The 22793-nt window shown below is 42.2% G+C and overlaps 2 protein-coding genes across 2 annotated transcripts in view; one reads left to right on the top strand and one right to left on the bottom strand.

The window, feature by feature from the left end:
• The first annotated feature begins 657 nt into the window (after window positions 1-657).
• Window positions 658-7673, top strand: LOC115201241 (urotensin-2 receptor). The gene is made up of 2 exons (XM_029764705.1): window positions 658-1865; window positions 7632-7673. The coding sequence occupies exon 1, from the start codon at window positions 733-735 to the stop codon at window positions 1825-1827; it is 1095 nt and encodes a 364-aa protein (XP_029620565.1). The 5' UTR covers window positions 658-732; the 3' UTR covers window positions 1828-1865; window positions 7632-7673.
• Window positions 7674-9603: 1930 nt separating this feature from the next.
• Window positions 9604-22793, bottom strand: part of ogfod3 (2-oxoglutarate and iron dependent oxygenase domain containing 3) — a 36644-nt gene continuing 23454 nt past the window's right edge. Inside the window, exon 9 of the mRNA XM_029764706.1 lies at window positions 9604-10744. Coding sequence (XP_029620566.1) covers window positions 10596-10744 — 149 coding nt within the window. The 3' untranslated portion in view covers window positions 9604-10595. The remainder of the gene's footprint in view (window positions 10745-22793) is intronic.

Raw genomic sequence — 22793 nt, forward strand, 5'->3', positions numbered from 1 at the left:
CGAAAGTTTTTTTTGTTGTGCCAGAAGCAGGGACGTTTGATTTTTCCTAATACCTCCGCGTGTGTAGGTCCAGGTGAAAAAGATGAATATCACAATACGCTTTTTATGAGATTCTATTACTAAGTTTGCCAGCCTGATCTTCAGTAAAGGGACACCCTGGATATCAAATTAACGATCGAGACAAGTCACTGTTAATAATTACCCCGAATGTACGTGCGTAAATGTGTCCCGCTCTCTTTCCTTGCAATAACGGGAATTCTACCATTTCCAAATTAACATATTAATCTGTAGGAAATCCATACTCAATCTTCGTTTATTTTTTTGCAGGCAAAGTAAATCATTTATGTAAGAAACGCACCTTATTTCTCTCAGTCCCTCTTGTTTGGCATGTGACTTATTTTGTCACAGCTCAAAATTAATGAGTTCATGAATAAATTCAGAGTTAATTAAATATAGTGTACTATATATAGTGTTATGTTTGTATATGTTATGCAAGATCCACGAGAGTGTGACTGGTGAAGAGTTCAGTGACTGACGTCAGGAGAAGCGGAGAAGAGCAGCGGCAGCGCGCGCAGACAGATATCGCTAAAGTCAACACACAACCTGCACTGGTGCGCTTCACTGACCAGTGACCAACTAACCCTAGCTGCATCTTTTAGTTCTTCTTCACCATAAACAATACATCGGAACAAAAACGGAACGACACCAGAGAGGCTCCACACAGACAGTGCGATGAACCACAACAAGACTGTTAACCATAATGTCAGTCCGCCAGCTCCAAACAGCGGCTCCGGGAGCAGCGTGGACGAGCTGGTTATCACCTCCACTTTCGGGACCTTGTTGTCGGTCGTCTACATAGTCGGCGTGTCGGGGAATGTGTACACTCTAGTAGTGATGTGTCATTCTATCCGCTTCGCCACCTCCATGTACATCTCCATCATTAACCTAGCGCTAGCGGACCTCTTGTACCTCTCCACAATCCCGTTCGTGGTGTGCACCTACTTCCTCAAGGACTGGTACTTCGGAGATGTGGGCTGCCGCATCCTCCTCAGCCTGGACCTGCTCACCATGCACGCCAGCATATTTACCCTCACTGTGATGTGCACGGAGCGCTACCTGGCCGTCACCAAGCCCCTTGACACGGTACGGCGCTCGAAGAGCTACCGCAAAGCTCTGGCCTGGGGGGTATGGCTGCTCTCCTTGGTCCTCACCTTACCCATGATGGTCATGGTCACAGAGACCACCAAGAGCGCGCCCAACGGGGGGGTGAAGAGGATGTGCGCGCCCACCTGGGCGCCCCGGGCGTATAAGATCTACCTGACCGTTTTGTTTGGCACGAGCATCATGGCGCCTGGGTTGATTATCGGCTATTTATATACGAAGTTAGCCCGGACTTATTTAGAGTCCCAGAAGAACTCGGTCATCAACAAAAGGAACAAGCGCTCCCCGAAGCAGAAAGTATTGGTAATGATTTTCACTATAGTTCTGGTGTTCTGGGCGTGTTTCCTGCCGTTCTGGATTTGGCAACTGTTCCCGTTGTACCAGCACAAACCGTTAGGCCTGGCATCTCACACACACACCTGTATTAACTACCTGGTGGCCTGTCTCACCTACAGCAACAGCTGCATTAACCCCTTCCTATACACCCTCCTCACCAAGAACTACAGGGAATACCTGAAGAACAGACACAAGAGTTTCTACCGCTACACCTCGTCTTTTAAGCAGCGCACGCCCAGCTTGTATTCCTGCGGGAAGTCGGCATCCTCCTCGAATCAGTTTGAGTTTAACTCGGAGACGCTGGTGATGGGGACTCTGCAGGGACAGTGAGCCCGTGCAAAGAGAGAGAGATTTTGGAACTGCAACAGGTAACGGGTAATCATTATCCCTTTTACGCATCTGTCAAATGCACAAAAGTAGTTTGCTAAGATATACATTGCCATGTGGCTGGGTATATTATTCTTGTATTATCCTTCCTTCTTCCTATCCCTCAAGTTAGATATGACTTGACAGTGGACAGGTCAATCAGGACTAGTTTCAATTCATGGCAGAGCGATGAAGTGTGTGGAGGAGAAACTGGTTTTACTACTGTTTGACTCCGAGTCTCCTGTGCTATATTCTACTACACTTGTATAATCTACCTGACTCCCACCTGCTGTCTTTCAGTGTTTAGCATCAGTGGCTACAGTGATTGGCAGGTAGACTCTAATAAATACTTTCACTGAATACCACAGCAGGTGGGAGGAAGATCCACCATGGAGGTGGAAAATATAGCAGACAGATGTGAAAGTTACACAGTAAAAGCATCTCTTCCCTCTGCCCTGGTTTGTCACCGTCTGGCTGAGAAGAATGGGTTCTCAATAGTCAAAAATATACTTTCCTGTCCTTCATTTGCACTGAGGTGAGGAAACTGTGTAGGCCTTCCTGTCTTTCTCCTCCGAGTGCAGAGTTACTTCAGTACAAGTACCTGAGTGATGGTCGCTATCTACTGTCATGTGGTGCTGACGGTCGGAACTTTGGAACACCAGTATGACCGCTGGCCATGGTGCTGAAATCTCTGCTATTAGCGTGGTTTGTTTACATCGGGCCTTCTACAAGTGACAAAGTCACCACAATTCTCCTTAATCCTGATCATATATCAGTGTTTCATTGATCATCAATGGAACCCTAACAATGTGTGATCCAGAATTGATCAGACTGGATCAATATCTTTAGTGTGATACAGATAAAATTATCTATTTGTTATTTTGGACAAGAATTTCTGTTCCGGTTGTGCTGTCCTCTTGGCGGCTAATGAACAATCGCTAAATCAGCCCTCATGTTTTATGTAGAGTCTATAATGGTGATTAAGATTAGAGGTCAACCGATTATGATTTTTCAACGCCGACACCACTTATTGGAGGACCCAGAAAAAAAGCCGATGTCGATTAATCGGCCGATTTTTATTTTATTTATTTATTTGTAATAATGACAATTACAACAATACTGAATGAACAGTTATTTTAACTTAATATAATACATAAATAAAATCAATTTAGCCTCAAATAAATAATGAAACATGTTCAATTTGGTTTAAATAATGCAAAAACAAAGTGTTGGAGAAGAAAGTAAAAGTGCAATATGTGCCATGTAAAAAAGCAAACATTTAAGTTCCTTGCTCAGAACATGAGAACATATGAAAGCTGGTGGTTCCATTTAACATGAGTCTTCAATATTCCTAGGTAAGAAGTTTTAGGTTGTAGTTATTATATGAATTATAAGACTATTTCTCTCAATACGATTTCTATTTCATATACCTTTGACTATTGGATGTTCTTATAGGCACTTTAGTATTGCCAGTGTAACAGTATAGCTTCCATCCCTCTCCTCGCTCCTACCTGGGCTCGAACCAGGAACACATCGACAACAGCCACCCTCAAAGCAGTGTTACCCATGCAGAGCAAGGGGAACAACTACTCCAAGTCTCAGAGCGAGTGACGTTTGAAACGCTATTAGCACGCATCCCGCTAACTAGCTAGCCATTTCACATCGGTTACACCAGCCTAATCTCGGGAGTTGATTGGCTTGAAGTCATAAACAGCACAATGCTTGAAGCTTTGTGAAGAGCTGCTGGCAAACGCACGAAAGTGCTGTTTGAATGAATGCTTACGAGCCTGCTGGTGCCTACCATCGCTCAGTCAGACTGCTCTATCAAATCATAGACTTAATTATAACATAATAACACACAGAAATACGAGCCTTTGGTCATTAAAATGGTCGAATCCGGAAACTATCATTTCGAAAACAAAACGTTTATTCTTTCAGTGAAATACGGAACCGTTCTGTATTTTATCTAACGGATGGCATCCCTAAGTCTAAATATTGCTGTTACATTGTACAACCTTCAATGTTATGTCATAATTAATTACGGCCTTTGTTAGGAATAAATGGACTTCACACAGTTCGCAATGAGCTAGGCGGCCCAAACTGCTGCATATACCCTGACTGCTTGCACGAAACGCAAGAGAAGTGACACAATTTCCCTAGTTATAAGAAATTCATGTTAGCAGGCAATATTAACTAAATATGCAGGTTTAAAAATATATACTTGTGTATTGATTTTAAAGAAAGGCATTGATGTTTATGGTTAGGTACATTGGTGCAACGACAGTGCTTTTTTCGCAAATGCGCTTGTTAAATCATCACCCGTTTGTCGAAGTAGGCTGTGATTCAATGAGAAATTAACAGGCACCGCATCGATTATATGCAACGCAGGACACGCTAGATAAACTAGTAATATCATCAACCATGTGTAGTTAGCTAGTGATTATGTTAAGATTGATAGTTTTTTTATAAGATAAGTTTAATGCTAGCTAGCAACTTACCCTGGCTTCTTGCTGCCCTCGCGTAACAGGTAGTCAGCCTGCCACGTAGGCTCCTCGTGGAGTGCAATGTAAGGCAGGTGGTTAGAGCGTTGGACTAGTAACCGGAAGGTTGCAGAAACGAATCCCCGAGCTGACAAGGTAAAAATCTGTCGTTCTGCCCCTGAACAAGGCAGTTAACCCACCTTTCCTAGGCCGTCATTGAAAATAAGAATGTGTTCTTAACCTGTTGAGGACAGACATTCCGCTAGCGGAACGCCTCACCAATATCCAATGGTAGAGCGTGGCGCGAAATACAAAAACCTTAAAAATGCTGTAACTTCAATTTCTAAAACATATGACTATTTTACACCATTTTTGAAAGATAAGACTCTCGTTAATCCAACCACATTGTCCGATTTCAAAAAGGCTTTACAGCGAAAGCAAAACATTAGATTATGTCAGGAGAGTACCCAGCCAAAAATAATCACACAGCCATTTTCAAAGCAAGCATATATGTCACAAAAACCCAAACCACAGCTAAATGCAGCACTAACCTTTGATGATCTTCATCAGATGACACTCATAGGACATTATGTTATACAATACATGCATGTTTTGTTCATTCAAGTTCATATTTATATCAAAAAACAGCTTTTTACATTAGCATGTGATGTTCAGAATTAGCATTCCCACCCAAAACTTCCGGTGAATTTACTAAATTACTCATGATAAACGTTGACAAAATACATAATTATATTAAGAATTATAGATACAGATCTCCTTTATGCAATCGCTATGTCAGATTTTAAAATAGCTTTTCGGCGAAAGCACATTTTGCAATATTCTGAGTACATAGCTCAGCCATCACAGGCTAGCTATTCAGACACCCACCAACTTCGGGGCTCACTAAACTCAGAATTACTATTAGAAAAATTGTATGACCTTTGCTGTTCTTCGTCAGAATGCACTCCCAGGACTTCTACTCCAACAACAAATGTTGTTTTTGTTCCAAATAATCCATAGTTATATCCAAATACCTCAGTTTTGTTTGTGCGTTCAGGTCACTATCCAAAGGGTAACGCGCGAGCGCATTTCGTGACAAAAAAATTCAAAATTTTCCATTACCGTACTTAGAAGCATGTCAAACGCTGTTTAAAATCAATTTTTATGCTATTTTTCTCGTAAAATAGCAATAATATTCCAACCGGACAATGTTGTATTCATTCAGAGGGAAAAAAAATGGCGAGGTCTTGTGAACGCGCATCTCCAGTCTCTCTGTCACCAGGCAGTCCACTGACAAACTGTGCTGCTGTTATCTGCCCAGAGACAGGAGACGCGTCAATCCTGTTTCTGAAGGCTTTAGAGAGCCAATGGAAGCCTTAGAAAGTGTCACGTAACAGCTCAGATATTGTAATTTCGATAGAGATGCAACAGAAGGACTACAAATTGTCAGACAGGCCATTTCCTGCTTGGAATCTTCTCAGGTTTTTGCCTGCCATATGAGTTCTGTTATACTCACAGACACCATTCAAACAGTTTTAGAAACTTTAGTGTTTTCTATCCAAATCTACTAATTATATGCATATTCTAGTTTCTGGGCAAGAGTAGTAACCAGATTAAATCGGGTACATTTTTTATCCGGCCGTGAAAATACTGCCCCCTATCCACAACAGGTTTTAACTGACTTGCCTAGTTAAATAAAGGTCTATAAAAAAATGTAAAAAATGTAAAAAAAAATATCAGCAAATCTGTGTCCAAAAATACCGATTACCGATTAATTGGTCAACCTCTAATTAAGATGGCCTCCTGTGCTGGGCAGATGGTTGTTTAGTCTAATCTGCTCCAACGGGAACCGTATCAGTGTCACGTCAGACCACCATCTGCCTTCACATCTCCACCTCCTCAAACTCACCTCTCACCCACGCAGATAAAACACAGCCAAATGGCAGGAAATTGGTTTTATACACTTCCTTTCACACACACGTACCCGGGCACACACCAAGTCCCAGGTGGCCTGCACATATCCGTAACATTTGCCAGTGAAAAAGCTTAGATGGTGTACCGCTCTCTCTCTCCTAATTAGTCCCAGATAATAATATATTACTCCAGCAGATAACACCGGAGCCTTGCTGAATTTTTCACATTCTCTCTGATGTTCATCATACTCTCAGATTGCATTCTGGGTCTAAAAGGGCACACTTTTCCTGATATAGTGTACTACTTTTGACCAGGGCCTATAGGATGCCATTTGGAATGCAAAGCCGAGCGGTTTCCTATCCCCATCGGTTTTTTCAAGACAGAGGAGGGTAAATAGGCAGTTTAAGGAAATTATAACGCAACGCAGCCGCTTCAAGTGTAAACACCGGGCTGCGTTTTATCAGCCAACGAAGGCTTGTATTACTCAGAGCGCTCCAACAGGCGCTAGGCTATGCCCGTTACGTACGTGGAGCAGGAATGAGAGACAATTGGAGGTTTTACAGTTTTAACGAGGGAGGACATGTTAGGAAAATTAAGTAATAGGCACTGGACCTTCACTTTCCATTTGCATCAAGTAACCGCAAGAAAGTCTTCATGGGCCGTTTTTAACTACGGAACTTCTTTAATAGTGAGGAAGCAGAAGACAGTGTTCAGCTAAATCTACCAATTCATTTGATATTTTACAATGGAAAAATTATATGATCAGAAGAGATCAGCAATGTGGACAACTGATATAGAAGGGTGATCGTGTGTGCGTATGTCGCTTTGGAGTTGAGACTAGGTCCTACAATGTGCTCTTTGAATAGTCAGAACTTGTTCAAGGCACTTATCTAAAGGAGGTAAAAAAAAGTTTGAGTTTATAAAGCCTGTATTTTCTTGTTATTGATCAGAGTCCCTGTGTGGGGACCCATTGAGCTATTTCTTTAGAAATCCGAAATTATTTTCAATACACACAAACAAGAGTGCCTTGAATCCCACAGGTTTCCTGCATTTCAACGTGGTAGCCGTTTTTCCTCTCTATGGTCTCCTAAACTGTTTTTGTTACCCAAAAGATCGGTCCAACAGCTTTGAATTAAACACATCCCCTAGTGTGAACCAGAATTCTTATGCACAGCACTTCACCAACACGTGGAACTCCAGATTCTCCACCGTTTCTTGTAGTTTATTTGACATGTGTGCTCCATCGTGTGTGTTCCATGCTGTTGTTGCTACCTCCCGTCTCTCCTAATTTCACACTCTTCCATCCTCCCTCCCTCCCACTCCTCATCTCATCCCTTTCTTCTCCTCCTCCTCCTCATCCTTCTCTCCTCAAAGATGAAAGCTGTCTAGCAGGCCCCATATGAAGTGCCTGAGGAAGAGATCTAGGTAACACACTTGTACTCACATGCACTTCTGAAAAGTTCATTTCTATCCTCACTAAAGATAAGCTATTGGGCTCACTCACAACTAATATTCCCCCTACAGACAGAACTGAAGGGAGGGATTTAGTTCTGTGTGTAACAGATACTGAAGCTAAAACAAATGAACGGAACATACACAGACCCTAACAAGACTTGTCATGCATTACAATAGCTCAAGGCATGCTGTTCTTTTCAATCATCACTTTATTGATGTTTTCAACATGGCTTCCTGACAACAGACTCGATTATTAATATGCATCTGATGTCTAAAAAGACTGATCTGATCGAGGGTGAAATAAACTGACCGACATGGAGCTGACTGAGGCTTTAAAAGATCAGGTAAAGACATAATAGGATTTAAACTCTGCCAACTCACTGGCACGGATTACAAGGCATACTGGTCCTGTGTGCCAGCTTTCTGATACCCAACCCAACAGATAACAGTCCCTGGGGCTACATCTCAGGTGTCACGGGGCTGCCTCTCCTCTTGTCCTTTCCTTCGCCAGCACTGAAAAAACAGCACAGGTGAAAGCAATATGGAGATGCCTTATTGTGAATTAGTGTGTACAAAGGAGAAGAGACAAGGAGAAGAAGCCACGTTTGACTATTGTGATACAACCCCTGCTCCAATATGTCATGTGGGTCCCTCCCACAACCACAGAATCTAACCAACTCAATTGTCATTCTGTGACAAAAGTCAGTTGATAATCAATGCATTGGCAATTGAAGTATACACTGAGTGTACAAAACATTATGAACACCGCTTTCCATGACAGACTGACCAGGTGAAAGCTATGATCCCTTACTGATTTCACCTGTTAAATCCACCATCAGTGTAGATGAAGGGAAGGAGACAGGTTAAAGAAGGATTCTGAAGCCTTGAGACAATTGAGACATTGATTGTGTATGTGTGCCATTCAGAGGGTGAATGGTCAAGACAAAATATTGCAGTGCCTTTGAACCGGGTATGGTAGTAGGTGACAGGTGCACCGGTTTGTGTCAAGATCTGCAACGCTGCTGGGTTTTTCATGCTCAACAGTTTCCTGTGTGTCAAGTTGGCTGGATGTCTTTTGGGTGGTGGACCATTCTTGATACACTTGGGAAACTGTTGAACGTGAAAAACCCAGCAGCGCTGCAGTTCTTTACACACTCAAACCGTTGAGCCTGACTCATACTACCATACCCCGTTCAAAGGCACTTACTGTAAATATTTTGTCTTGCCCCTTCACCCTCTAAATGGCACACATACACAATCCATGTCTCAATTGTCTCGAGGTTTAAAAATCCTTCTTTAACCCGTCTCCTCCCCTTCATCTACACCTTTGTCTCGCCCATTCACCCTTTAAATGTGGGAAGCATTGGAGTCAACATGGGCCAGCATCCCTGTGAAACGCTTTCAACACCTTGTAGAGTCCATGCACTGACAAATTGAGGCTGTTCTGAGGGGAAAAGGGTGCAACTCAATTTTAGGAAGATGTTCTTTATGTTTTGTACAAAATAAACACTATACATGCTGCATGGGGGAACACGCTCATTCATTTTCTACCAATAATATTTGATTTCAAATTGTTTGGGAGTAAGTGGATAGAGAGGTTAAGAATAAAAATGCATTTGTCACGGTATGGATGCCATGAGCATCCTCCCGATTCATTTAGGGAAGCAGGCTTCATAAGCAGATGCATGGACCATGTCCTTAGCTAGAAATTGGAAACACCATGCCTTATCCTGAGTATGAGGGCGTAAAATGGCTGAAGGCTCTTACAATGACTTCCTAAGTGTGTTTCAGACAGCCAGGGGTGGTGAGATGATGCCACAACTTTCTAAGTCGTAAGCCCAATTCTGCACTCGTTCACTCCCCTTCATTGATTTTGTTGTCCAAAACTAGGTTACTTCGGGTTCTTTTATTTCTTCCAAATCCCACAGACAATCTTCAAATAATATCCCATTCGATCAAATGATAAAGCTTGACACGTAAAAATACTAATTACTTTTCAACTGTGGGGTTTCTTCTCAGAAGAAAACACATTGTCACATTCCCTATGTAAGTGAGAGTGAATGGCATGGAAGTGCCCTTTGGTGCGTCAAGAGGTTGATACTTTCACATGAGGGAATAGGAAAGTTGTCAAGAGGTGTACAAATACCACTACTCCACCTCTCCAAAACCCATTTCTCTGAGAACTGTTTGTGCTTTGAGCCATTCAGTTTCTAGTGGAGTGGAAACCATTGGTGCACAAATATTGAAAGAGAAACAAAACAGAGGAATAAACAAGGCAAAGTTGAAATTAGATAGAAATAGAGGGCACAGGCATTTGACCTTGCCTAAGTACCGGTCTCTTTAGCTGACACTCTTTGTCATTGCAAAGGAGGAGTGGCGAGGAGTGGAATGTTAGCTGAAGAGACTGGTACCCGGACTACATTTGACCCCTTCTGCAACACAATCAGTATAGAGATAACCATGGAATGGAAATGTGACGAAGAAAAGAAAAAAGGCAAAACATTGTATCAAAACAATTTACTTTTAAATCACTTAATTTAGATTGTGAAGAACATACTGGGTAGTAAGTGGAATCGTATTGTCAGAAAGCAGTACACCCTGTTTACTTTGGCACTGATAAAACTGATCTTAGACCAGTGTGTATTATCCTTTGTCCTTCTCCTTGCCTCTACCATCAGTGATGTGATTAGCACCACATAGAAAAGTAAAAAGCATTCATTTCTGTTTAAGTATAAGATGCTGATATAGAAAATATTATTTCAGATGTTGCTGAATGATCAGGGAAAATCCCATATCTGCCCCCTCTTCTCTCTCCTCACCACCCTTTTCTCTCCTTCCCTTTCCTCTCCCATCTCTGTGTTGCAGGAGTCCTCCAGGCGACTGTCACACAGAGGTAATGGGCATGGCGGGGTCTGAAATGGCGTGGGCGGGGTCACAGGTGAAGGAGACTGTGATGGCGTAGCGCGTTCCCCACGAGACCTGCTCTACGCGGTGAAGGTTTTCCGACCCTGAGGAAAAGAACGATACTCGCCCTGGAAGAGAAGAGAAAGAGGGGTCAGAAGAGAGATGGGTCGACATCTCTCTGACCCTGGAGAGGAAGAGAGGTTAGGAATGAGGGATAAGAGGGGATCGATATGGGGTGGTGATCATCAGACCTTGGAGGGAGAGAAGAGAAGATCGGGGGTTAAAAAGAGGGAAAGCGCAGAGAATGTACAAGTGTTCAAATCTCTGTGTTGAGGTAAAAGTATTGAGTGTTATCCGAGTGTTGATTCTAGTGGGGTTAACACCAGTGGGATAGAAATTGAAGCTATCTGCAGTGTTATTTGAATCACAGTGGAATCAACACGGCATGGGGTTGTTGTTACTCAACTGTGTGGAGTTAATTTCCGTTAACTGAGTGCTTTGTTTGTTGCTGGTGGATTTTCAGAATAGATTGTTTTAACATCTATGTTTCTGCATGAACATTGATTGATTAATTGATAAAGAACTGAAATTGTTCTAAACTTATCCAATATGTAAGTGGTTTGACTTATTGCACCTATTACTGAGATGGTTGTTCCAGTTTACATGGTTTAGGTAGTCAGCAGTTTTTTTTTTACCATAGCAGTCATTTTGAATGCAGGTTGTAGGTGATAAAATTGTTGAATATCCTCCCTTTGGCTGGATTCCAATAGGAATTACAAATCACTTTGGGGCGGCAGGTAGCCTAGTGGTTAGAGCGTTGGGCCAGTAACCGAAAGGTTGCTAGATCAAATCACCGAGCCGACAAGGTTAAAAATCTGTCGTTCTGCCCCTGAACAAGGCAGTTAACCCAGTATTCCTAGGCCGTCATTATAAATAAGAATTTGTTCTTAACTGACTTGCCTAGTTAAATAAAAAAAACTTTGAAAGCCAGCATATTGTGACTTGCAGGTCTGATGTGGCCCATGAGCCTGCACTTTAAGACCATATTGTTAAGGAAAACTAGGCCATAACTATTCATTCAAACACTTTCACTTAGGCAGCCACTTGGTGAAGGTGTCAGAACTGGAAGTTAATTAATGCAACAACCATGTCTATGTCACTAACAAACAGTCATGGGTGGACAACTAACATCCAGTCAAAAGGCACTCTGGGAAATATGCAAATATGGCTTTACACACCCAAACAAATTACTGTGACACTACATGGTTACTCACTGAGAAAGTGTAACAGCATCAAGTCTAATAAAGTGTTACTTTAAGTCAGAATTTGAAACACCCACGGTTTTAGGGACCCAACACTCTGGGGGTGTTAGTTTAACACTTTTTCGGTGGGTCACATATACACTAAGAAAATGTTACATTTAACACTGTGGTTGTTAAAATTCTGAATTCTAAATTGCTGAGGAAAGAAGGATGGAAGAAAGTTATAAGGGAAGGGAGAGAAATCGAGAGATAAGGGTTGAGAGGACAAGGAGAGACATGGGCTAGGTAAAAGATGGTATAGGAAAAGAGTTAGAGAAAGATACAGCGGAGCCAGATATATACAAAAGAACCGACAAGGTGAGAGCAAGAGAGAAAATGAGAGATAGAAAAGTGAGGGGAAGAGAAGAGGTGACAAGGAGTAACAGAGAGGAGAAAATAATCGAGGGACAGTAACACATTTGTAGTATGGAGACAGAAGAACTGGTGCAAAGTGAGCTCCAAAGCCAACAGACAGAAAACACTTCAGAAAACAGAGATGTTATTGAGATATCAGAACAAAACAAATATTAAATAGACAGTCACACAAACTGGTGTAAACCAATTAAGTATACAAACCCTGGATTTCTGATGCTATGCATTGGCCAATAAGAGGCTTTGAAGCCACCGGTCAGCCATATTGGTACTCCCCAGAAGGAGCAGTCCTCCATAGGAATGAATGGAATTCGTCAGTATTTCAATTAATGTTTCAAGGGCAGAATTACATGTATTTAAGTATTTTTTTGTTGCAGTGGGGACAGTAACAATAGAACTTTAAAACAATTATACTTCAAGGAAAATCTCTGAATATACACTGCTCAAAAAAATAAAGGGAACACTAAAATAACACATCCTAGATCTGAATGAAATAATCTTATTAAATACTTTTTTCTTTACATAGTTGAATGTGCTGACAACAAAATCACACAAAAATAATCAATGGAAATCCAATTTATCAACCCATGGAGGTCTGGATTTGGAGTCACACTCAAAATTAAAGTGGAAAACCACACTACAGGCTGATCCAACTTTGATGTAATGTCCTTAAAACAAGTCAAAATGAGGCTCAGTAGTGTATGTGGCCTCCACGTGCCTGTATGACCTCCCTACAACGCCTAGGCATGCTCCTGATGAGGTGGCGGATGGTCTCCTGAGGGTTCTCCTCCCAGACCTGGACTAAAGCATCCGCCAACTCCTGGACAGTCTGTGGGACAACGTGGCGTTGGTGGATGGAGCGAGACATGATGTCCCAGATGTGCACAATTGGATTCAGGTCTGTGGAACAGGCGGGCCAGTCCATAGCATCAATGCCTTCCTCTTGCAGGAACTGCTGACACACTCCAGCCACATGAGGTCTAGCATTGTCTTGCATTAGGAGGAACCCAGGGCCAACCGCACCAGCATATGGTCTCACAAGGGGTCTGAGGATCTCATCTCGGTACCTAATGGCAGTCAGGCTACCTCTGGCGAGCACATGGAGGGCTGTGCGGCCCCCCAAAGAAATGCCACCCCACACCATGACTGACCCACCGCCAAACGGGTCATGCTGGAGGATGTTGCAGGCAGCAGAACGTTCTCCACGGCGTCTCCAGACTGAGCACATGTGACAGACGTGACAGTGTGAACCTGCTTTCATCTGTGAAGAGCACAGGGCGCCAGTGGCGAATTTGCCAATCTTGGTGTTCTCTGGCAAATGCCAAACGTCCTGCACGGTGTTGGGCTGTAAGCACAACCCCCACCTGTGGACGTCGGGCCCTCATACCACCCTCATGGAGTCTGTTTCTGACCGTTTGAGCAGACACATGCACATTTGTGGCCTGCTGGAGGTCATTTTGCAGGGCTCTGGCAGTGCTTCTCCTGCTCCTCCTTGCACAAAGGCGGAGGTAGCGGTCCTGCTGCTGGGTTGTTGCCCTCCTACGGCCTCCTCCACGTCTTCTGATGTACTGGCCTGTCTCCTGGTAGCGCCTCCATGCTCTGGACACTACGCTGACAGACACAGCAAACCTTCTTGCCACAGCTCGCATTGATGTGCCATCCTGGATGAGCTGCACTACCTGAGCCACTTGTGTGGGTTGTAGACTCCGTCTCATGCTACCACTAGAGTGAAAGCACCGCCAGCATTCAAAAGTGACCAAAACATCAGCCAGGAAGCATAGGAACTGAGAAGTGGTCTGTGGTCACCACCTGCAGAACCACTCCTTTATTGGGGGTGTCTTGCTAATTGCCTATAATTTCCAGCTGTTGTCTATTCCATTTGCACAACAGCATGTGAAATTTATTGTCAATCAGTGTTGCTTCCTAAGTGGACAGTTTGATTTCACAGAAGTGTGATTGACTTGGAGTTACATTGTGTTGTTTAAGTGTTCCCTTTATTTTTTTGAGCAGTGTATATCTATATAATTTTTTTTATGTTTAGCGCACATATTATAATTTGAAAATATGGTGTCTAATCAAATAAATGTGGCAAAAACAAAATGTTGACATTAATAAATGCATTTCTATAGCTACCAAAATATTTGTTACAACAGTGGGGGTGCCAATATGGAGGTGCGGTGGCTTCAAAGCACCGCCATCTGTCAGACATCTAGTGTAGATATGAATCATTGGTTGTAACCCCAAGTTCTGACGACTCACCCGGAATTAAATTCCGTTGCTGCTATCGATCGCTACATCCATTCGGTCTGACACTGCCATCCTAGAAGTCGTTTGTGTGACTTCAAAATGAGGGGCGTTCTACAAAACAAACTCATCAGCGATTCTATCGATAAGGATGGGTAGCCAGGCAACCAAGTTCTAGCGTCTAAGGCCAACTTTTTTACTAGACATGACTTGAGATTGGCTAGGTCAGCAAATAAAAAGTAGCTGCAGGATAAAGTAAAAGGATTCAAAAGCTCCTTAAAAAGTATATCCACTTCTACACCGGTTTTGCTGCACACTGCTGTTCCAATAAGCCTTCAGTATTACGCTCAACTGCAATAGCAATGTGTCTTTCTAGGGCAGATGTCTTTATTGTATTTATAAAAATAAATAAAAATTGAGTGTTTTTGTCATTACCATTTAAATATAAAGCCAGAATTGTTGTCTGTTTTTTTATAGAGCATTATCTGGGAGGAAAGTTGTGTGTGATTTAGATAAGTCCCCCTAGCTGTCTGCTTGCAGAGGATGGCAGGGGAAATCAGCGTGAGGCGTTAATAGAATTTACACTTTGAAAAACTAGACAATGGGAAAAAGGAGAGAAACAGTAAGGTGACAGCTAAACAAAAGACAGAGAGAGCGCTAGCAGAAATGACAAGAGCTATAATAGACAAACTGTTGCTTTTCCCTTCACTGAAAAGGAGGGTATTTCAGTGCAGGGGTATTAATAAATTAATGGTATTAGTCATAGGTAACGGTAAAAAAACGTTTATTAAACGTTTATTATGAAAAGGCACTATTGCTGATAATGTGAATGTCAGCTACTACAGTCAAGTTCAAAATGCTTTGACACCCTTGATAAAGATGGGCAAAAAAGACAAAAAAATAAAATCCAAATACTGAGCTATATTGTATGCAAAAAAAAAAAAGGAAATTATATTATTTTATACTAATACAATTGCCCAGAGAAAGAGATGTAATATTTCCTACTCAAAAAGATAGGGGTCAAAATTATTGCCCGTGTTTTCAATACCTCACCTTGCAAGTATAAAGACACAGCCTTTTTCTAAAATGTTTTATGAGACTGAAGAACACTTTGGGAGGGATCTTAGACCATTCCTCCAAACAGAATCTTCCCAGATCCTTGATATCCTCTGTCTGAGCTGAAGGACTTCCCTCTTCAACTTAAACAATGTTTTCAATGGGGTTCAAGTTCAGAGACAGATGGCCATTGCAAAATAATGATTTTGTGTTTAACTAACCATTTTTTGGTGGATTTTGGGCCTCAGGACCAGCATGAGCAAAATAACCACATAACATCAAAGATCCACCACCCTATTTTACAGTAGATATGGGGTTATTTTCTGCATCTTTCATTCGACACCAAACCCACCACTGGTGTGCATGGCCAAAGAGCTCCATTTTCATGTCATCTGACCATTGGTTCAAATCCAAGCACCTGTTTGAATCCAAGTGCCAATTAGGGCTGTTATGGTGACTGTATTACCGCCACACGTCATGACCGCATTCAAATTCTACGTGAACATTCAGTCACGGTAACTAGGCTTCTCCAAGCTCTGATGCGGCTGTTGGTAATTAGTAGCCTACCAAACCTGCTAACTGCCTGGTACTCAGCACTCTATTGTCCCTCTAATCACTCAGACATTAATGCAAATAAAATCGAATTATATAAACTCTTTATGGTGTTTTATTTACATTTTAGAGGCGATAAGGTGATAAGTCGGACAGATCGAGTGAAAAAAGCCGTTTTCCCACACGACATCTCTCCTTCTCACTACCACGCAGTAGTGTCACTTCCCCATCTGCCATTTTTAAAAAGACCCGACGGAGCTCATTGCCTTCTTGAATCATGCAGAAACGGGCAGCGTGGAGGTCTCGGCATGGATTTCGGTGGAAAGGGGAGAAATTGTGCTTTACAATGGTATTGACATTACAGTTGATCTGGAAGTATTACGTTTTTTGGGCGCCAAAATAAAAGGTCAATTGTACGGACCAAGGCGATGTACAAAAGTGAATGAGTTTACGTTAAGTGCATAGATGACATGTATTTTTCCCCCTGCCCCTGTTCTGAGACAGGTGCATGATAATGGTCCATTCTAAACCAAAACTAATTTCACACATATTATATTTAGTATATGTAAAGACAACATTAAATTAAGAATAGTCTGATGGGTGGCAATATTAGCCTATCACTTGTGAATGATGTATTAGCCAATCACTTGTGAATGATGCCCAATGTGTGCAGTAAGGCAAGAAACAGCACATGCCTTTTTTTAATCATAGTCGCACACCTCATGTAGCCTAGTCCATAGGCCTATATATTTTGATAAGGTTTGTATCACAACTAAATTGGCCAAATCTACTCCTGTTGACCAGAAGGGGGGTTTGAGGAGGCCCAAGCGAGCAGGGGGCAAGTCCACCATTTTGAGCACAGTTTCTCCAGCCCGCCATCTCTGACATTCTATGCAGGTGTATTGGTGCTTGCAAAGGACTCCTTGTCCTCCAAGTATCCGAAGCTACGAAATCTCTACTGAGCCAACAACAGCTCTCCCTGACCCAGCACAATCCCAAACACTGCAGGATCTGATCACCACCACCAACCAGACCTCAGATGGGGTGGCTTCCATACCCACCTCCCTCACTGCAGAGACACTCCTCCTGCAGCATGCCCAAGCAGTCAGCTTCCCTGAGGAGCTAAAACCTCTGAAAGCCGGTAAGGAAGTGGCTAAGGACAGCAGTCTTCTCTCACTTGCCCCAGAGTACGACCATATACTCGGAATGATCAGAGTTGGAGGGAGGCTGCACCATGCATAAGTCTTGGATCCTGATGCTATCCATCCAATTATCCGATACTCCAGACACCCTCTCACCAGCCTCCTCATAAAGAGTTATGAGAAGCTTCTCCACCGGGCCAGAGAGGGTATATGGGAAGATGAGGTGGAAGTACTAGATACTTAAAGGATGAGGAGCCCTCGCAAGCACCAATACGCCTGCATGGAATGTCAGAAATTGCGGCCGGAGCAACTGGAACCAAAATTGGGGATTTGCCCGATGCTCGCTTGGCCTCTTACCTGACCATTTCTGGGCCCAATTCATGTGGGATTACTTACCAATCCTACAGCACAGAGGGAAATGTAGGAGGGAAATGGCAAGCCTGGACACTGGCTAAGTAGTAATGATAATGGACCCTCCTGGGTGGTGGGCCATATCACCAAGACCATGCCTGGGACCGATGGTTGTGTTAGATCAGGGGAGATCCAGGTAAAGAACCTGACATATCTGGCAATTTGCCCAGATAATTCCTCTCCCTGAGATGACAGAGGACGTGGAGGGATGAGCTTTATGAGGAGTGTGGAATTCAACAAAATCCCGAGGTGGCTGTGGAAAAGGCCAATGGACTTGGTGGAATCGCCCTTTCATTCATGGCCGCTTGCGCAGCTGGGCGAGAGTTCTTTAATTAGGTCGGGTGGAAATGTCAGACAGATCTCAACTCATTAAAAGGAGGAAATGGCCACCGCCCCGACCTCGCTGCTTTCTCTCCCCCAACTCCTTCTAATCCAGACATTGATTTGTCGACACACACAATGTAAATCCACCAAATCTGTTATCTTTCATCTGAACTATCTGTTGCGCTCGGGAGAGCGGGCCATCAGTTATTGTTTATAGTTATTATTGCGGAGCACAGACTGGCGCGCACGCTTCAAACCTATTGTGTTATATCAGTGGACAATGATCACGGCCCTACAGATCATCACGGCCCTACAGATCATCACGGCCCTACAGATCATCACAGCCCTACAGATCATCACGGGACAATTAAACCATTGATATATGGTAAAATGTAACAAAATGATATGTACATAAGACAAATCTGGAAGAATGAAATATGAAATGTAATCATTATTTGCAAAATTGATCATCCTGAGATCAAACTGATTGAGTAATTGATCGATTTGCATTATGATTATGATGAACGGTTACGATCCTAAATGACTCAATCATGCTTCATATTGAACTGAATTGCTGAACTAATTCATTATGTTAATAACGAGAATGATTGTTATTATGATTTGACTTTGGGATTATGAATTTGATACATGTTGTTCTGTTTCCTTTGTTATGCAGCAAACAAAAAACGAACCATTAAATATACCACTTCTGATTAAAGTAATTCCTGCTTCAGTCTCCTCAATTCCTCTCAGTCATCTGACCCGTGACCACCTGTTCACCTTCACTATTGTCAGCCATCCTACCTGTCCGGCTACACACAAAGATTCCAATAAATCTTTCAAACGTCTTAATTTTAAGCACATTAATCCGCTTTACAACCGGTGCAGAGCCTAACTGGCATACATACAGTGCTGTGAAAAAGTATTTGCCCCCTTCCTGATTTCTTATTTTTTTGCACATTTGTCACACTTAAATGTTTCAGATCAAACCAATTTAAATATTACACAAAGATAACCCAACACAAAATGAATTGTTTTAATTCAGCCACATTGGAGGGTTTGAGCATGAACCGCCTTTTTAAGGTCACGCCACAGCATCTCAATCGGATTCAAGTCTGGACTTTGACGAGGCCACTCCAAAACCTTAATTTTTTTTTTTTTAAAGCCATTCAGAGGTGGACTTGCTGGTGTGTTTTGGATCATTGTCCTGCTGCAGAACCCAAGTGCGCTTCAGCTTGAGGTCACAAACTGATGGCCGGACATTCTCCTTCAGGATTCTTTGGTAGAGAGCAGAATTCATGGTTCCATCAATCACAGCAAGTCGTCCAGGTCCTGAAGCAGCCCCAGACCATCACACTACCACCACCATATTTGACTGTTGACTGTTGGTATGCTGTGGTACTTTTACGCCAGACCTTCCAAAAAGTTATAGTTTTGTCTCATCAGTCCACAGAATGTTCTCCCAAAAGTCTTGGGGATCATCAAGATGTTTTTTGCCAAAAGTGAGACGAGCCTTTATGTTCTTTTTGGTCAGCAGTGGTTTTCGCCTTGGAACTCTGCCATGGATGCCATTTTTGCCCAGTCTCTTTCTTATGGTTGAGTCATGAACACTGACCTTAACTGAGGCCTGCAGTTCTTTAGATGTTGTTGTGGGTTCTTTTGTGACCTCTTGGATGAGTCGTCGCTGCACTCTTGGCGTAATTTTGGTAGGCCGGCCATTCCTGGGAAGGTTCACCACTGTTCCAAATTTTCTCCATTTGTGGATAATGGCTCTCACCGTGGTTCGCTGGAGTCCCAAAGCTTTAGAAATGGCTTTGTAACCCTTTCCAGACTGATAGATGTCAATTACTTTGTTTCGCAGCATGATGTCTTGCTTTTTGAGATCTTTTGGCCTACTTCACTTTGTCAGACAGGTTCTGTTTAAGTGATTTCTTGATTCAACAGGTCTGGCAGTAATCAGGCCTGGGTGTGGCTAGTGAAATTGAACTCAGCTTTCCAAAAAAGTTGATTAACCACAGTAAATTCATGATTTAACAAGGGGGGGCAATTACTTTGTCACATAGGGCCATGAAGGTTCAGATAGCTTTATTCCCCTTAATAAATAAAAGCATCACTTAAAAACTGCATTTTGTGTTTACTTGGGTTATCTTTGTGTAATAAAAATTTGTTTGATCTGAAACATTTAAGTGTGACAAATGTGCAAAAAAATAACATATCAGGAAGGGGGCAAATACTTTTTCACAGCACCGTAGGTGGCGCGTGAGCTTCAAGTTTGGGGAAGATCATTTGCACCATAAAAAAAGCACCTTTATAATAAAAGCATTATATGCATAATCGCATTTGCGGTCACTTTTGAGAACAGTGTTTTCCCGCTAATTGATTGCATTTTGGAACATTCGCGTGAAGAAATATCCTAATAGTTTATCAACATTTTAAGATAAACATTCTGATCGGTTGCAGCAGCCTAATTGTTTTACATTTTGTAGTTACAACCATGCGAGTGGTTGTATTAATTTGGGATCTATCGCATCCCACAACTGTCCCAGAGTCTGTTTGGAATATTTATTTATTGCACAGAAGGACAAGTTGACCAATAAAATGTAAACTTTTGTACTATGGGGGATAGCAGATTGACAGAGGCTAGTGCTTTTGCTGTTCATTAGTCCTATTCATCTTGTTGGCTGACAAAAAGTAGGCTAAAATGTGGAGAGTTCTTCTAACAGCTTCAATATGAAACTCGGAATTCGATGAGGGACGCACGCAGTCGCGTCCCGGATGCATTTGTCTTCACTTGTAGCCTACTTCAGAACTGAGATGCCTGTGAGAAGGACCCGATCACCTGACAGGCATACGCTAATAACAATTGAGATACCTGAGAGAGCCATGTGAGTGAGAGGCGCTTCTGAACCCAGCAGCCGGGAGAAGGGAATTCTAATGATTATATTCAGCCCAAGGGCCCAGCGGTCACTTTGGTCACAAAAGGCTTCGAATTCTAAGCAAATCTTGTCTGCTAAATGAACTAGTGTAGCCCACAGCCATATGGCATAGCCATATCAGGGCCTAACACAAGAGTATGCTATTCTGTTCTTCCCGAAAAAGACTACATTTTCTTCATATCATGTTTATTTAGACCAGTCTTAAATAAATAATGGGTTTATTGTGATAGTGTAGGCTATATTAAATGGATTTAGACTTTTTAAATCAAATTTCCAAAGGTCTGCATCAATGGCTTGTAGCCAGGAGATGCTAAATGTGTTTATATTAAATAGCAGTTATTTGCTTGACAATCACTGGCTGACAAAAAAAGACATGAAAATAGTTATTTGGCCACGCACACCAGTGGTGGGTTTGGCTTAGAAATCAAGGATCTGAAAATATTCTGTATGAAGGAATGGTCAAAGATCCCTCCCAATGTGTTCTCCAATCTCATAAAATATTTTAGAAAAAGGCTCAGTGGTATTAAAAACAAGGTATTGGTATTGAAAACAGGGGAGCCAATAATTTTGTCCCGTAACTTTTTGAGAGAAAATCATTTTAAGTACACATTTTTATTAAAATCTTACTCTGAGCAATTGTATTAGAATAAAATACACTTTGCAAAACATTTTTTAAATACAATATAGCTCAGTATTTGTATTATTGATTATATAGTTTTCTTTGCTCATCTTTATCAACGGTGCCAATCATTTTGGACCTGACTATATATCAAGCCAATGGATTAGTATACAATAAGAGACGGTAGAAAAATAATCTAATCTGAGAAAGCTTTAATCAAATCAATGAATAGAATTCACATACCTCTGCTCCTCCTCTAGCTTAGCGGCTTACAGATTTATGGAGCAGTGCCAATATTCAGGAGGATATACAGTAAGTTATCTTTGCATGTATAATCACGCCAGTGAAGCACAAGCGTGGCCATGCACATTTCTCCATGAGACCAGATACAAAGCTAAGAGGCTGCTAGTGAGCAAATCAAATCAGACTCCTATCAGCCAGACTCCAAACCAACCCACTGATATTGCTGTGCCCATGGCCCCACAGGCTATTGTATTTTATGAGGCTATTTAAACCTTCGGCTGAGTTTCAGTTAGTAGAGGGGAAGGGAGGGAGAGAGTTAGTAGCTTTTGCTAGTCTGCCCTGGCTACACAGGCAGGCCAATTGTGATATTTTGCCAAATTATTAGCAAAGATCTGATCTGATTTTTCAAAAAACCAATAACTGGGCAAAATATCAGAATTGGGCTGCCTGTGAAAATGCAGCTATTGAACATGAAGGAGATAAGTGTTCTCTGTCTCCAAGTTAAAGTACATGGTTGCAGCTCAATAATGGTTACAGCTCAATAGTGGCTGTAGTGGCATCCACTCCTTCGTTTCCTCTCCTTTATCTACACTCATATGAAAAAACAGGATAGGAAGAAGCAGTGTGGCAGAAAAATAATGGATGAAGCTTAATCAATTCTTTGAAACAGATCTGCAGGGCTAGAACAAAAGCCTGCACACACATTAGCTCCAGGATGTGAGTTGGAGACCATTGATGTAGAAAGAGACAAGGCAAGAAGGGAAGGAGGCTACCTCAGACTATTAATAGATGCAGGTGTATGACTCATCCAACCCTGTAGACAGTAGAAGCTGCTTAGCCTATAAACTTTACACCACCCACGCTCTCATCAGCAGAAAAGCATCCCTATCCTCCAGACAATTAATCTATTCCTCCCACACCACCATAATTAATGATCCGCACTGTCACTTTCTTTCTCCCCAAACTGCCAGGTGTGT

This window comes from Salmo trutta, chromosome 10, assembly GCF_901001165.1.
Source record: "Salmo trutta chromosome 10, fSalTru1.1, whole genome shotgun sequence".
Classification (NCBI taxonomy): Eukaryota; Metazoa; Chordata; class Actinopteri; order Salmoniformes; family Salmonidae; genus Salmo; species Salmo trutta.